The 14228-nt window shown below is 55.1% G+C and overlaps 6 protein-coding genes across 6 annotated transcripts; 3 read left to right on the top strand and 3 right to left on the bottom strand.

Annotated features, from left to right (window-relative positions):
- Nucleotides 1-19: 19 nt before the first annotated feature.
- On the bottom strand, nt 20-819 carry CMQ_3097 (eukaryotic translation initiation factor eif-1a; the record flags this gene model as incomplete). The annotated part of the gene is made up of 5 exons (XM_014317175.1): nt 20-168; nt 238-275; nt 329-400; nt 506-699; nt 799-819. The coding sequence occupies 5 exons, from the start codon at nt 817-819 to the stop codon at nt 20-22; spliced, it is 474 nt and encodes a 157-aa protein (XP_014172650.1).
- Nucleotides 820-1728: 909 nt separating this feature from the next.
- On the top strand, nt 1729-3561 carry CMQ_2694 (uncharacterized protein; the record flags this gene model as incomplete). Its single annotated transcript, XM_014316772.1, has 3 exons — nt 1729-2058; nt 2396-2603; nt 3020-3561. 3 exons carry the CDS (start codon nt 1729-1731, stop codon nt 3559-3561), a joined length of 1080 nt encoding a protein of 359 aa, XP_014172247.1.
- Nucleotides 3562-6159: 2598 nt separating this feature from the next.
- On the bottom strand, nt 6160-8271 carry CMQ_2590 (glycerol phosphate dehydrogenase mitochondrial; the record flags this gene model as incomplete). The annotated part of the gene is made up of 2 exons (XM_014316668.1): nt 6160-6800; nt 7041-8271. 2 exons carry the CDS (start codon nt 8269-8271, stop codon nt 6160-6162), a joined length of 1872 nt encoding a protein of 623 aa, XP_014172143.1.
- Nucleotides 8272-9374: 1103 nt separating this feature from the next.
- Nucleotides 9375-10984, bottom strand: CMQ_2877 (glycerol kinase; the record flags this gene model as incomplete). The annotated part of the gene is made up of 2 exons (XM_014316955.1): nt 9375-10775; nt 10823-10984. 2 exons carry the CDS (start codon nt 10982-10984, stop codon nt 9375-9377), a joined length of 1563 nt encoding a protein of 520 aa, XP_014172430.1.
- A 123-nt stretch (nt 10985-11107) lies between these two features.
- CMQ_2802 (uncharacterized protein) lies at nt 11108-11521 on the top strand (the record flags this gene model as incomplete). The annotated part of the gene is made up of 1 exon (XM_014316880.1): nt 11108-11521. One exon carries the CDS (start codon nt 11108-11110, stop codon nt 11519-11521), a length of 414 nt encoding a protein of 137 aa, XP_014172355.1.
- A 1059-nt stretch (nt 11522-12580) lies between these two features.
- Nucleotides 12581-13668, top strand: CMQ_2668 (uncharacterized protein; the record flags this gene model as incomplete). Its single annotated transcript, XM_014316746.1, has 3 exons — nt 12581-12855; nt 12912-13452; nt 13504-13668. 3 exons carry the CDS (start codon nt 12581-12583, stop codon nt 13666-13668), a joined length of 981 nt encoding a protein of 326 aa, XP_014172221.1.
- Between the last annotated feature and the right edge of the window lie 560 nt (nt 13669-14228).

Below are 14228 nucleotides of genomic sequence, written 5' to 3'. Positions count from 1 at the left end.
AATCGATCGTCTGACAGGTTTAGATGTCGTCGATGGCAATGTCCTCCTTGCCGCCGCCTTCTGAGCTGCTGTCGTCGCGTTCCTCGTCGAACTCGAAGCCGACATCGCCCTCGCCGCCGTCGCCGTAGGTGTCGGTCTCATTGATCTTGGCGTGCTCGGGAAGTTCGCCTATAAATTTTAGTTGTGCGTTTTGGGAAAGGATGCATACCAAAAGTATGACCAGAAGCGGAGACCTACCATATGCCTTGAGGTTGCGGGCTTCTTCAGCGGAGTACCTGCGCATGATGTTAGCACTAGAAACGTGAAGAAGCATATGATGGCGGCGTACTTGAGGATAACGTCGCCTTTGCCGTCCTGGAAGTCGCGAAGCGACAGAAGAATCACATCGCCGGTATTGATCCTGCATTGGTGGTTAGCAAAGTTCGATAGAGGGTAGGTCCTCAGACGGTCCGTCTGTACTTGGACGTCTCCTGGCGGCAGCACCGACGACGGATCTTAAACATACCAAACCTTCTTCCGAAGCTTGCCGCGAATCGACGCCAGACGGACTGTGCCACTGTCGTCAAACGCGCGAGCCTCCAGGCGGCCGTTGCCCAACATCTTCACCACCTGGGCATATTCCTGACCGTCCTCCTTGAAGATGAGTTCGCGCTTGTCCTTGTCGCTCTCGTTCTTTCCTCTCCGCCGGTTCTTGCCACCCTAAAAAGCCAGAAAAAGGAAACGTTAGACCGTATCACAGTGTAGACAGAAAAACACAGGAAAAGAGGGGTAAATAGGGTGCACGGAAGCATCTCTTACTTTTCCCTTGTTTTTCGGCATATTGACTTATATGCGGCTGTACTTCGATGGTGTCTATTCTGAATGCGAACTTTTGAGGTGTGAAGTTTTATGGGCTGATAGATTTAAAAAACTGTAATTAGGAGTAGTCGGAAAGGAGGCGCGAGTGGCGACGATTGGCTGCAGAAATAAGCTGGTGGATGGAAGAGGGGCTTTGCAGCCCAAGGCGCGTAAGGCTTTCTACGGGTCAAAACAAAGAGCAGCCGACTACCCCGCGCAGCCTGTGAAGATGCCCTGGTCACGTGATTCGACTGGTTGTAGCGAGTCCCACTGTTCTGTCTACATCTTGACGCTGCTGAACGGCGCTACTAACGGGAACAAGCGCCTCTACCGTTATGTTGGCTGTCTAAGTAGGAAGAGTGTTTGGTAAAAGTGTTGCTCTCCTTGATGGTGAACGAGGAGGCTCGAATAAAAGGAACAAAGACGTAGAAATAAAAAATAAACTGTCGGGGGTGAGACGTCGAGAGACTCGAGTTTGTGGTCGCACCCCGACAACAATAGCTTATTAACAATAGTTACAGAGTACCTCTGGGCAGATCCGCGAAATACCTAAACCTAAGTAATCCAAGATACCTTACCAATGATTGGCACTTGCCTTGTTCACTGAGAGCTGCGACCCACGGGGCGAAGTTTTCCCGCTTTTCGAGACTCAGCCTTGCGGCTATGCCCAGAGTAATGCCTGGTTGGGCAAGGGACATATATTGGGCACAAATCCCTCCCCCATGTGTTTATTCTGTCTTATCGACCTACCTTGGTGTCAACAGTCGTCCTGGAAGACTGATTCTTGAAGTATTGTCACACGCCGATCTGAATACCATCTGGAGAAGCTAACCATTCTCTGCCTGCGACCTTCTCCTTCCTACCGGTGGTGTAAGCGCCTCAAGACGTGAGATGGCACTGAGTCCCAGTCATTCCCGCATATCCTTGGCGAATCCGACCAAGCCTATCGAAGATGCCCTAAAAGACTTTGAAAGCGTCCTCTCTGTCAGTCAACGCCAAGAGCTTTACACAAAAACGAGCATTCCTGATGCCGACGCCGTCCTCATCTTTACTGCCGAACTCGATGCGCGCAACTCGAACAGAAAGGGCCGCAGTATTGCCAGCAACCTGTTCACCGTCTTGCAATCCGTTCGCGATTTCTCTAACATTGTTGGCACATTCGTTTCGGCCCATCCCGAGATCGCAGCCCTCGTCTGGGGCAGCATCCAGCTGACGACACTTGTATGACTAGTTTTCACAGCTTGAAAGCACATGTCCTTGGACTAACACTCTTTGAAGGTGCTTACAAACTTTCTCTCATATTTTGAAACAGCCTCAAAGCTCTTCATAGAACTTGGAAGGCTGTTTCCAACCTTCAAGGACTACCATATACTTTTTCCAACCTCGACGAAACTTAGAGCAGCGCTGTGTAGTTTTCATGCCTCCGTTATCCGGTTTTGCAAACATCTCGTGGTGGCTTCGAGACGTCCATGTATGTAGGTCCTTTCATGCTACGGCGACGGAACTGACAGAAATAGGGGCACAACAAGCTTTGCATTCCCTCCTGAGTTCTTTCGAGCAAGAGTTTAAGTCTGACAAAGACGATATTCGCGCCCACAGCGAAAATGTCAAGAACGAAATAACGTTTGCAAAAGCACAAGCCGATTTTGAAGACCAAAGACAGAACGAAATTAGCAGAAGTCACCTTTCTCAGCTCGCGCTAAAAACACATATCGGCTTGAAAGAGATCAAGAAGCAGCAGTTGCAGATAGACAAACGGCGAGCGCGTAAGTCTTTCAATAGAAATGTTTTGTCTGGTAGCTGATTCTTATTTGCCATATCATCTCAGGCGAGCGGCGGCAAAAACTCCTCGACGAGCTGTCTACACACGATCACTTAACTCCGTTAAAGCAAAGCCGCCGTAAAACTTGCCCTGGATCTACCGAATGGGCGTTTCAAACAGCAGAATACGTGTCATGGTTTGACGGCACAGGCCCTCCGCTGCTATGGTGCTCTGGGAAGAGTGAGTCTTATTCTTGCCCGTGTTGTATTGCTCTGCTTTAGCTGACCGTCATAAGTCGGGTCCGGAAAGACGATTATCAGGTTAGCACTCCACAATGCGCATACGGTTTAATGCAACAAGTCCTGTTCCGATTCTCATTCCGGGTTTACAGTGCGAGCATTATCAATCGTTGTTTCAAAGACAAGAACAACGCCAAAGTTCTTGTCGCTTTCTACTTCTTGCGATTTGACGACCAGAAATCGCTTCTGGCAGAGACTGCCGTCAGATCGATTTTGCGACAGACGCTGAGATCAGGAAACTTCTCAGAAGATGAGGAGGGGAAACTGAGAAGTGCGCTGTCCGGATCTATAACTAACGTTGCGAATCGCCTCTGTGCTAGGATCCAAAACTTCAAAGGCTGCTACATCATCATCGATGGCATTGATGAGTTTGAGAAGCAGGAACGCAACGAACTCTTCAACATTCTTTTCAGCCTTGTTTCCCAGACATCGAATACGAGACTTTTTATTTCTGGACGAGAGAGTATGACCCAAGAAGTAAAAACGAAGTTTCGCTCGCTCCAACACATCTCAATGAGAAACTCTTCTGTATCGTCAGGCATGGAACTATACATCGACAGCCTGCTCGAAGAGAAACTCAGCAATGGTGAACTAGTAGTGGGAAGCCAAGATCTCATTGCAGATATAAAGAATGCGCTCATGAAAGGTGGCGACGGAATGTAAATTTTACACACCCCCCGACACATCGATACCTTTACTTACGATCTACAGGTTCCTTTGGATCATGTTTCAATTCGACAAAATTTGCACGCAACACTGTGATGATGATATTCGCTCAACTATCAGTAGTCTCCCAAAGGATTTGACAGACGTGTTCAACCGGGTTCTCAATCGGATTGTCTCCCACAAGAACGCGAAAATTGCTCAGAAGGCCTTCCGATGGATAGGAGGCATGCAACGGCCACCATATCTCAACGAGCTTCGTGAGATTATACTTGTTGAGATCCGTCAAGAGTACTCGATTCCGGGTCGGATATGTAACGATATTCATCGCATTGCTTCGTGGTGCGAAAATCTCGTGGAAGTTGATGAAGAGCTCGAGTTGGTACAGTTCGGACACCACTCTATTCGGGAATTCTTGCTGCAGAAATCAGCCGTGGAAAACTTGCAAGAATTTCATTTCGACTTGGAAGAAGTCACCCACTACATAGGCGAAATATGCATCACGTATCTGGATTTCAATGATTTTACAACAACTTTGGCGCGGCGTCCACAGCTACTACCACCCATCACGCCTGGAAACATACCCGGGATAGTCTTTGGACGCCCAGCAGCCAAGGTTTTCAGAATGACAGCCAGATCAAAGTCCACGGCGATAGACGTTACAGAGAACATGCCCGGCTTTGCAAGAAGTGGAACAAAGGTGGACCGTGATCGGCTCTATTCCAGCCACCCATTTCTTGTTTATGCGAAAGAGCATTGGGCTTTTCATACTAGTCGTTTCCAGGAAGAGAGATCCAAGACTTGGCGTCTGTGGGAAAGAATGATAATTGAAGGACATCCACTTGCAGACAATCCGTGGGGGGATATGCCTTTTGCAGCCAACGATATAGCCGTTTTGAAATGGGTGGCATCGCAATGCCACTTGGCTCTGCTCCGTCGGATTATGAAAGCCCGTTCATTTCCGCCCATCAAGAAAGAAACACTGGAACAGCTGCTATTGGTTCCACTGGGTGACAGAACTGCTCTCGAGATGATCCTAGACAGCCGAACATTCCATGATTTCTGGACCATACCAGTCTTGACAGCAGCTGTCGAGTCTGAAAGCAAAGAAATCACCGACAAGCTACTTGCGGCCAGAGAATTATTTGCTCATCATCAATCCCCATCAGCATCCTACCCATTTTCCTCGAATTAGGCTACGCAGATATTGTGGGCAATTTGCTCGAGGCTGGAGCGAATGCCAACATGATTGTCGATGCTGATGGCTACACCAGCCTCCAAATTGCCGCCAAATAAGGCCACGCAGACGTCATTAAAAAGCTGCTTGCAGCCGGGGCAGATCTGGATACCTACGACGAGGGCGAAACGGCATTGGTACTTGCTGCTATAAATGGCCACGCAAACGCTACCAAAACGCTACTTGAGGCTGGGGCAGACGTGAAGGCTCTTGAAGCAGCGATGATGCATGCTGCTTTTTACGGTCGCGCAGACAGCATCGACAAGTTGCTTGCGGCTGGGAGAGACGTCAATGCTTCTCACGAACAAGGGGGCACGGCACTGCAAGCAGCTGCTCGTCGTGACCAAGCACACATGATCGACAAGCTGCTTGCAGTTGGGGCACACGTCAATGCTTTCACAGAAGATAATGGAACAGCACTACAGACAGCTGTTGGGTACGGCCACACAGACGTCATCAACAAGCTGCTTGCCGCTGGGGCAGACGTTAATGCCTCTGCGGGCCCGGATGGCACAGCACTACATATAGCTGTTGCTGGCGGCCATTCTAGCAGTACTGAAATACTGCTTGCAGCTGGGGCAGACGTGAATGCTTTTACGGAGGAACATGGCACAGCACTACAGACAGCTATTGCGTACGGCTACAAAGAAATTGTCTACTTGCTGCTTGCAGCTGGGGCAGACGTTAATGCTTCTGCGGGTCCGAAGGGCACAGCACTACAAGTAGCTGCTAGAAGAAACTACGCAGAACTTATCGACAAGCTGCTTAAGGCTGGGGCAAACATTAATGCTTCTGACAAATATCGCACTACAGCACAAGAGGAAGCTGCTTTTTTCAGCCGGGAAGGCATTGTCTACTTGCTGCTTGCAGCTGGGGCAGACGTTAATGCTTCCGCGGGCCCGAATGGCACAGCACTACAAGCAGCTGCTTTCAAAAACCACACAGGCATTATCAACGAGCTGCTTGCCGCTGGGGCAAATGTTAATGCTTTTGGCGAATCTATAGAGGGTTCTAGCAGATCTGAAGACAAAATCGATTGGAAAGGCACAGCACTACAAGCAGCTGCTTGTTGCGGCCACGATGACGTTATCGACAAGCTGCTTGCAGCTGGGGCTGACGTTGATGCTCCTGCTGGTAAATTTGGCACGGCACTACAAGCAGCTATCAAATACGACCGCGCATCCATTGTCATGAAACTGCGTAAGGCTAGAGAAAGAAAATAGGTACAACTAGCTGCTGCCGGCAGCTTTTTCTTTGTTTGAGGGGTTGCATTTCACGAGTTTTAGATTCAAAAAATCAAAGTCAAATTGTATGTAATGAAACAGTTTTAAAAATTTCTTTTGCTATCGTAACAAGTGGTATCATGCTGAAACGGGCGTAGTCTCGACGCCGGCAAAGCCCGGCTTGCGGGCAGAGGCGTCCTCGCCGGCAGCGGCGGCTCTCCGGGCGGCCAGCTGGAGGGCAGCCTTGTACTTGCCGTCGACGACGTCCTGGCGACTGACGGCGGCGACATCCTGGGGCAGACCCATGGAGACGAGGTAGTGGACGGTGTCGCGCCACTCCTGGGCCTTGCGGGCGCGGTCCCACTGGAGCTCGTCGGCCATCAGGTCGATGACGCGCGGAAGAGCGCGCAAGGCGGCCTCGGCGTCGAGGAAGGACATGCGGGTGCGGCGACCGAGGAAGTCGGCAGCCGTCTGGGCGTACTCGTTCTGCACAGCGTACTGGACCTCGCGCTCGAGCACGGCAAAGGCGTCGGACAGCTTCGCGTGGCGGACCGTCTTCTCGGGGCCCATAACTTGCCAGGCACGGTCGCCGTAGTTGGAAGCCAGAGCGGTGGCGGTCTCGCCGTCGATCTGGTAGTAGCTGGCCAGCTGGGCTGGCAGATCGGTGCTGTAGCCGTGAGCGCCGACCATGCGCAGGTAGTTCGTCGCGCAGGAGCCGTTGGCATCGGCAACGTCCGAGGGCAGACCCAGGCCGCTGATGTCGACCGCGGCCGGCCCGGCTGGGCTTCAGGTTGTAGGCCTTGACGGCAGCTTCGACAGCATCCTCGGCCATTTGGCGGTATGTGGTTCACTTGCAACCGGCACGGGGCAGTCGGCCGGAGTCGGACATTCTAACCACGGTCGCGGCGGACGCGGGATTTGGGCGTTGTTGGATTTGGGATCACGGACGAGGGGTCGGGATGCCTGGGGATGTTAGTAGGAGAAAGTAAAGGAACAGAAGAGCTCCAACCATCACTTACCAGACCACGCTGCAGACACGGCCTCACGGGTGACTGGAGCATCGGACACCAGGTACTTGCGCACCTCGGTGATGATAAAGTCAATGTCCTTCTCGTCGGCCACAGGGTCCTTCTCGGCGCGGCAGGGCGTGTCGGTAGTGCCGGCAATCATCTTGCCCTGCCACGGGAGGAAGTAGATGACCCGACCGTCAGAGGTGTTGGCATCGAGCAGGCCCATGTTGTTGGGGCTCAACGAACCGGGCAGCGAGAGATGGACGCCGGAGCTGGGACAGACGATGTCGGCCTTGGTGAGATCGTCCATCTTCTCGACCGCGTCGGCAAAGGCGCCAGTGGCATTGATAACACCCTTGGCGTAGATGGTCTGCTCTTCGGCATTGCTGCCGGCAAGAGCATCGCGCACGCGCACGCCGGTAACCTTGCCGGCCTCCTTCGCGAGCCGGGTGACCTCGACGTAGTTGGCGACGGTGGCGCCGTAGAGAGCAGCAGTCAGGGCGATGGACACGTTCATGCGCGAGTCGTTCTGCTGGCCGTCGTAAAAGACAAGCCCGCCAAAGAGGCCGTCTTTGCGCAGCAGCGGGAAAGCCTCGCAGGCCTTCTTGCGGCTGAGGATGTAGGAGCTCTCGAGACCCTCGCTACCAGCAAGCACATCGTAGGCCTTGCAACCGGCCCAGAAGTAGGGTGCCCGCCACCAGGAATAGAGCGGGATCAGAATGGGGACGGAGCCGGAGAGATGGGGGGCAGAGTTGAGGAAGTTCTTGCGCTCGTGCAGCGCCTCGCAGACGAGCTCGAACTGGGCGTAGTCGAGGTTCCAGAACGCCTTTTCGAGGTAGCGCACGCCGCCGTGGACGAGCTTGGTGCTCTTGCTGCTGGTGCCGGAAGCAAAGTCGCCGCGTTCGACCAGGGCTACCTTGAGACCGCGAGTGGCGGCATCGAGAGCAATGCCGGTGCCAGTGGCTCCACCGCCGATGACGACGAGGTCGTAGACCGGCTTATCGGCGCTGCCTTGGTTGGCTTTTAGAGCCTCGAGCTGCTTGGCTCGTGATGGGATGGTGGGGAAGGCCTTGGGCGCAATGATCTCGCCGTCAGCATTGCGCGGAAGCTCTGCGCGAGGCCATTTGGGCGCCGATGAGCGCGTGAGAACATAGGTCCCCACGGCCAGAGTGCCGGCCGCGGCAGAGACGGCAGCGATCCGGGCGATGCGCCGCGAAGACTGCCGGAGGGACGACGACATGGCGGTTGTCGACAGAAGTGAGAGGCTGCTCTTGACAGACTCGAGAGAGAGAGAGGAAAAAAAAAGATCGAAGAGGGTCAGCGAGGAAGGGTCAAGTTAAGTTAAGAAGCGAAATGCCGGGGAATGAGTAATGCGCCTTTCTCCATTGCCCGGGATCTGCTGTTGCACGCCGCCTCAGACTTCCATTCACAGTCTGCTCACGCGCAAGAGTCTGCTGGCTGCTGGTTGCGGGCGGCTTCGAAGCGGATCGCCTTTGGCATTCCCGTGCCGAGCAAAACCTGCACGCAGTGGCGAGCCATGACCGCAGCAGCAGCAGCAACAAGGCCGGATCACCGGTCGTGCCCCAGCAGACCCCGTGTGCGCGCAGGTTCGTGAAGCTGGGGACGCGTGGGGACGAAGACGCCAGACTGGAGACATTCCCCACCGATTAAGCTGCAGGTCGGCCGACACGACCGAGCATGACGACAGATCGCCGTCTCGGGGTAGAGACACCGAAGTCCTGGAGTCTCGGGGCTGGCCGGCCGAGCGGTAGGGGCTGGGTGGCGAAAAGGAGGCAAACCGGAAAAGCGAAATGGCAAAAAGGGTGAGAAAATAGGACTGGACGCGAGAGAGCGAGGAAAAATGGGCTGTGTAAAATGGGAAGGACTCCATCGGACAGGCCACGGAAAGAGCGCTAAGGCGGGCTTTCGTACGACGAGCCCACTTTGCAATCCACTAGTCGGCCTGGGCGGGTCTTCCTGATCTGAGACGGCGAGGAAGGAACATGTGAGCGCAGGGCTGCCGGCCATTGGCGCCACAGGAGAGGAAGGAGGCATTCGCCAGGACAGCAGGTTTGCGTCTGGAAGCATGTGTTTGTATGCAGATGCGCAGCGATTGTCACCCCTTGCCTGCAGTAGGACTGTGTTCTGGCGATATTTTACTCATATTCGTACAGGACATAAAAGCTAGATAAAAACAGTAGAGCAAGGCTATAAACTGGGAGACTCGACTCAGCGATCATCACCATTGGGACACTTGATTCGATTCCATTTGAATCGATCACGATCCTTTCCACGATCCCACGATCCCACGATCCCATTCCGATTCGCTCTCTCACGAGGTCCTCACGAGGTCCAGCCCCGGCTCATCTCAACGGCCTTTTGCCAGCGCGCAAAGCGCTGGTCGCGCGTGGGCGCGTCCGTGTGGGCGTGGAACTTGGTGCTGCCCTGGGTGTTGACGCGGGCGAGACTGTCAAAGCTCTTCCACACGCCGGTAGCAAAGCCGGCAGCGATGGCAGCGCCGAGCGCGGTGGTCTCGCGCATGGCCGGGCGGTGGACCGGGATGCCCGAGATGTCGGCCGGGGTCTGCATGGTGAGGTCCGAGTTGCACATGCCGCCGTCGACGGCGAGCTCACGCAGCACGTGACCACCGTCCTTTTCCATCGCGTCCAGGATGGCCTTGGTCTGGAAACAGGTGGCCTCGAGCGTGGCGCGTGCCACGTGACCACGTTGCGTGTAGGCCGTGATGCCAAAGATGGTGCCCTGGGCATCGTCGATCCAGTAGGGCGCAAAGAGGCCGCTAAAGGCGGTGACAAAGGTGCAGCCGCCATTGTCCTCGACGGTCTCGGCGAGCGCGCTGATCTCCTTGCTCGACTGGATGAAGCCAAAGTTGTCGGCCAGGAACTTAATGCTGCTGCCGGCCACGGCGATGCTGCCCTCGAGCGCGTACATGGGCTGCATGCCCGAGTCGGCGCCGCTAAAGTCAAAGGCCACCGTGGTCATGAGCCCGTGTGTCGACACCACCGGCTTGGGCCCGATGTTGTACAGCAGAAAGCAGCCGGTGCCGTACGTGTTCTTGGCCATGCCGGGATAGAAGCCCTTCTGGCCGACCAGCGCTGCCGACTGGTCGCCCAGACAGCCCGTAATCGTCGTGCCTGTCAGCACCGAGTCGGCCAGCCGGCCAAACGCGGTCGGGTCGGCCGAGTGCACAATGCGCGGCAGATGCAGCTTGGACGGGTCGACGCGGAAAAAGTCAAACAGCCGTGGGTCGTATTCGAGCGTCTCCAGGTTCATAAACATTGTGCGCGACGCGTTGCTCGGATCCGTCACCCGCACGTCTGCCTTGGGCCCGCCGTTCAGCCGGTACACCAACCAGGTGTCGACCGTGCCGAAGCAGAGCGTGCCCGAGTCGTATGCTGCCTTGACGGCCGGCACGTGCTCCAGCAGCCACAGCAGCTTGCTCACCGATGGGTACGTCGACAGCGGAATCCCCCAGATCGGCTGCACCTCGCTCGCCCCCAGCCCCACCTTGATCTCGCGCACCAGCGCCTGGCTGCGCGTGTCCGTCCACACGATCGCGTTGTGCAGCGGCTCGCCCGTCACCCGGTCCCACACCACCGTCGTCTCGCGCTGGTTCGTGATCCCGATCGTCGTGATCGCCGACCGGTGGTGACCCTGCTTCTCAAACGACTCCACGGCCCCGTCAATGCAGGTCAGCACCGACTCGACAATCTCCAGCGGGTCGTGCTCGTGCCATCTGTACTGTCAGCCGTGCTCGTGCGCCCTCATCCCACCGGTCCAACGGAAACTTTCCCTGGGTGCGGATAGTGCTGTGTGAACTCAAGCTGGTGCGACGCCACCGGCTCGCCCTGCTCGTTGAAGATGAGGAAGCGCGAGCTGGTCGTGCCCTGGTCGATGGCACCGACAAACACCGGGCTTACTGCGAGACTGCCCATTGTGATGTAGATGTGTAGATGTGAGGATGATGGATGGTGTAAATGGTGAACGGTGAGAGTGGATGAATTAGATCAAGTATATGGGTATAGAAAGACAAAAGTAGCGTAAAACAGAATCGTAGAATGAAAGAGACAGAGCGGATGGAAAAAGACAAGACAGCGACCGTCTTCACTAGCTCGCGAAGCTCTCATTATATGAACCGCCAACCGCTCGTCACGTTGCTCCCCGCGCTGACCTGCCATCTCCACCTGGGGTCGGTCGTGGGGACGGTTCTGGCGGGGATTCCCTTGGTCCAATCGTCCGGCTGCTCGTGTGCTCATGTGCTCGGCAGGAATCGCTGCTGCTGCACCGCCAACAGCCTCGGTTACGCCCCCGAGCGACTTACTCGGGTCTCCCTGCCGCTTCTGGAGGTCATCTGCCCGTCTGATTTCGTCGGCGCCTCGCTCTTTCGCCACCGAACATGCAGCATAGACAGGGGACCCTTCGCCGCCAGGAGCTTCAGCCGGCGCTGCGGACTGCTACTCCGTACGCCGTAACATTGCGCGACTGAGCTGCACCCCCCCCCATTATTTCCCTTTCTCATCCCCGCACCGTCCCCATAAGATCGCACTAAGCCGCTCTTGCTAGCGCTGGACCGCCTGGAATCTGCCCTAAGCGGCCTAGCCGGCTTAGTTGGCCGCTGCCTTTGTTCTCGAAAAATGGGAAGCGGGAAAAAGGAAAAAAATTAAAGAAACAAAAAAACACAAAAAAAAAACAGGGCCAGATCTCGTTCCTTTCGCGCCGGCGCGCTCGGTGCGCTCGGTGCGAACAGTGCATTGTGCAAGTACCATGGATCCGGCTGGTCTCGTGGCTGCTAACAGGATATACTCCGTACGGCCTACGATCCTTCGCACCATTGCGCGATCCCGCATTCCTGCACTTTTCCAATCCAGGGTCAATTGGCCCGCCGCATTGATGCACCCCCTTCCCTCTTTTCCCGGCCACACACTTCGGTCTCCACGCACCGGAATCCGACCCCGCTGTCCTCCTTCCGTCTCATGGCCTCATGTCATTAATTGCCTTCCCGCTCCTTCGTGGCGAGGCCAATTCCACACTGGCGTAGCTTATGACTACTAGATGTGTCTATCCGCGGTTCCTTGAAACCGGTTCCCCCGATTGGGAAGTCGGTCGCCTGTCATGAGACCGTAATGGCCCCTCTCTCTCACTCACACCCCCCCCCACGACTATGCTCGGTGTTCCCACTGCGAGGGCGAAAGCAGTCTCGCTCTCTCTCTCCAGTTTTTTCCGTTTCCCCCAGACCTGTCACACACTGCCCCGACTCTCTTCTCGTGAAGATCCTCTCCGTCTTCCATGCACAGTCCCATACTCGTACAGTCTGGGGAACTCGCGTTTGAACCAAAACTACATAAGATCGTCTGACTGCCCCGAAGCTCTGTAATCAATATCTGTCAACTTTTGTTCGACCCCAACTCAGTTCCTCCCCCCCCCCCCCCCCCCCCCTTCCCCCCCCCCTTTTTTTTTTTTCTTTCTTCGCCCCTTCCCCTTTTTGTTCTCTTCTCTACCTTCTCGCGGCTACGATCTTGAACACAAGCACAATGTCTTCGTCTGACGGTACCGGTGTTCACAAGGACTTGGATCATGCTCGGGACATCCGTGTGGAAGGGCAGATCACCATGCATGCCACCATGGACGAGCAGGAGGACTCAAAAGAGGACCTGGCATGGAGCCGCATTCGCTACGCGTTGCGGGAGCCGTTTGCCGAGTTCTTTGGCACCTTTATCATCCTGATGTTCGGCGACGGCTCTGTGGCACAGGTCGTTCTCAGTGACGGCGCGAAGGGCTCATATCAGAGCATTACTTGGGGATGGGGGTAAGTTTCTTTTTTCTTTTTTATCTCTCTGTTATCCTTCCCCGCTGACCTCGCAGCCTCGGCGTCATGCTAGGTGTCTACACAGGCGGCATTTCCGGGGCGCATCTCAACCCGGCGGTGACGTTTGCCAACTGCGTGTTCCGCAAGTTCCCCTGGCGCAAGTTTCCCGTGTATGCGCTGGCACAGCTGCTGGGCGCAATGACGGCATCGGCCATCGTATACGGCAACTACCGGTCGGCCATTGATGTGTTCGAGGGCGGCAAGGGCATCCGGACGGTCGGGCTGAGCACGTCGACGGCCGGCATCTTCTGCACGTATCCGGCCGACTTCATGACTAAGACGGGCATGTTCTTCTCCGAGGTCATTGCCAGCAGCCTGCTCATGTTCCTCATCTTTGCCATTGGCGACAACAACAACATCGGTGCCGGCAACCTCGCGCCGTTGTGTCTCTTCTTCATCATCTTCGGTATCGGTGCCTGCTTCGGCTGGGAGACTGGCTATGCCATCAACCTGGCCCGTGATTTTGGCCCCCGTCTGGTCTCGTACATGATAGGTTACGGCCACGAGGTCTGGTCTGCCGGCGGCTACTACTTTTGGGTGAGTCAACAGAAGATAAACCAAGAAAAATTAACAAAGCTGACTGTCCAGATTCCTATGGTTGCTCCCTTCATCGGCACAACTCTGGGCGGCTTCCTCTACGATGTGTTCCTGTACACGGGCGATAGCCCAATCAACACGCCGTGGATGGGCCTGAAGCGTTTTCTCAAGCCGACTCGGGCCGTATGGTCCAACACGGCCGTCGATAAGGTCTGAAACCAACGGGGAAAGGGCCGAAAAGAAAAAGAGAAAATTGGGCCAACGCCAACAGGGAGAGCAACTACGACGCTTGGATGGCATTGTAATACACTAGCATGGCGACGGAAGCATTGATTTAACCAGCTGAAGACGACGTTGTAATATCTTCGTCGGCGCAGGCTTTATTCTACAAATATAGGAATCACCACCTGGCTTGTTTCTGTAACCGTAACCATATCTGCATTAGCGCTTAGTCAGCTCATCGTACCTTATGCCCCGTCCTTGCAGTTGCTAGTCCGATGCGGATACCCTTGCCGATCTCTACGAGAACCTGCATTTTGCAGTTCAACTGAACGCTTGCCGTGTTGGTTTGCGCGTCTGCACAGATGTGTGCTCATAACAGCCATCAGCCAACATGCCAGCATGACGCAAAGTCGCCTCGGCACCGGACAAAGTACGCTCCTCGCAACCCCGTGAGGAAGCTCCTTGTGACCGAGCTAGGAGGATTATAGAGCCGAGATGTGTTTTCGTGTCCATTCCGCCACTCGTACGTTCTCCACCATCTGTCCCCGGTGCAG

The sequence above is a fragment of the Grosmannia clavigera genome, assembly GCF_000143105.1.
Source record: "Grosmannia clavigera kw1407 unplaced genomic scaffold GCSC_144, whole genome shotgun sequence".
Classification (NCBI taxonomy): domain Eukaryota; kingdom Fungi; phylum Ascomycota; class Sordariomycetes; order Ophiostomatales; family Ophiostomataceae; genus Leptographium; species Leptographium clavigerum.
This window is presented reverse-complemented; position numbering and strand designations above follow the sequence as displayed.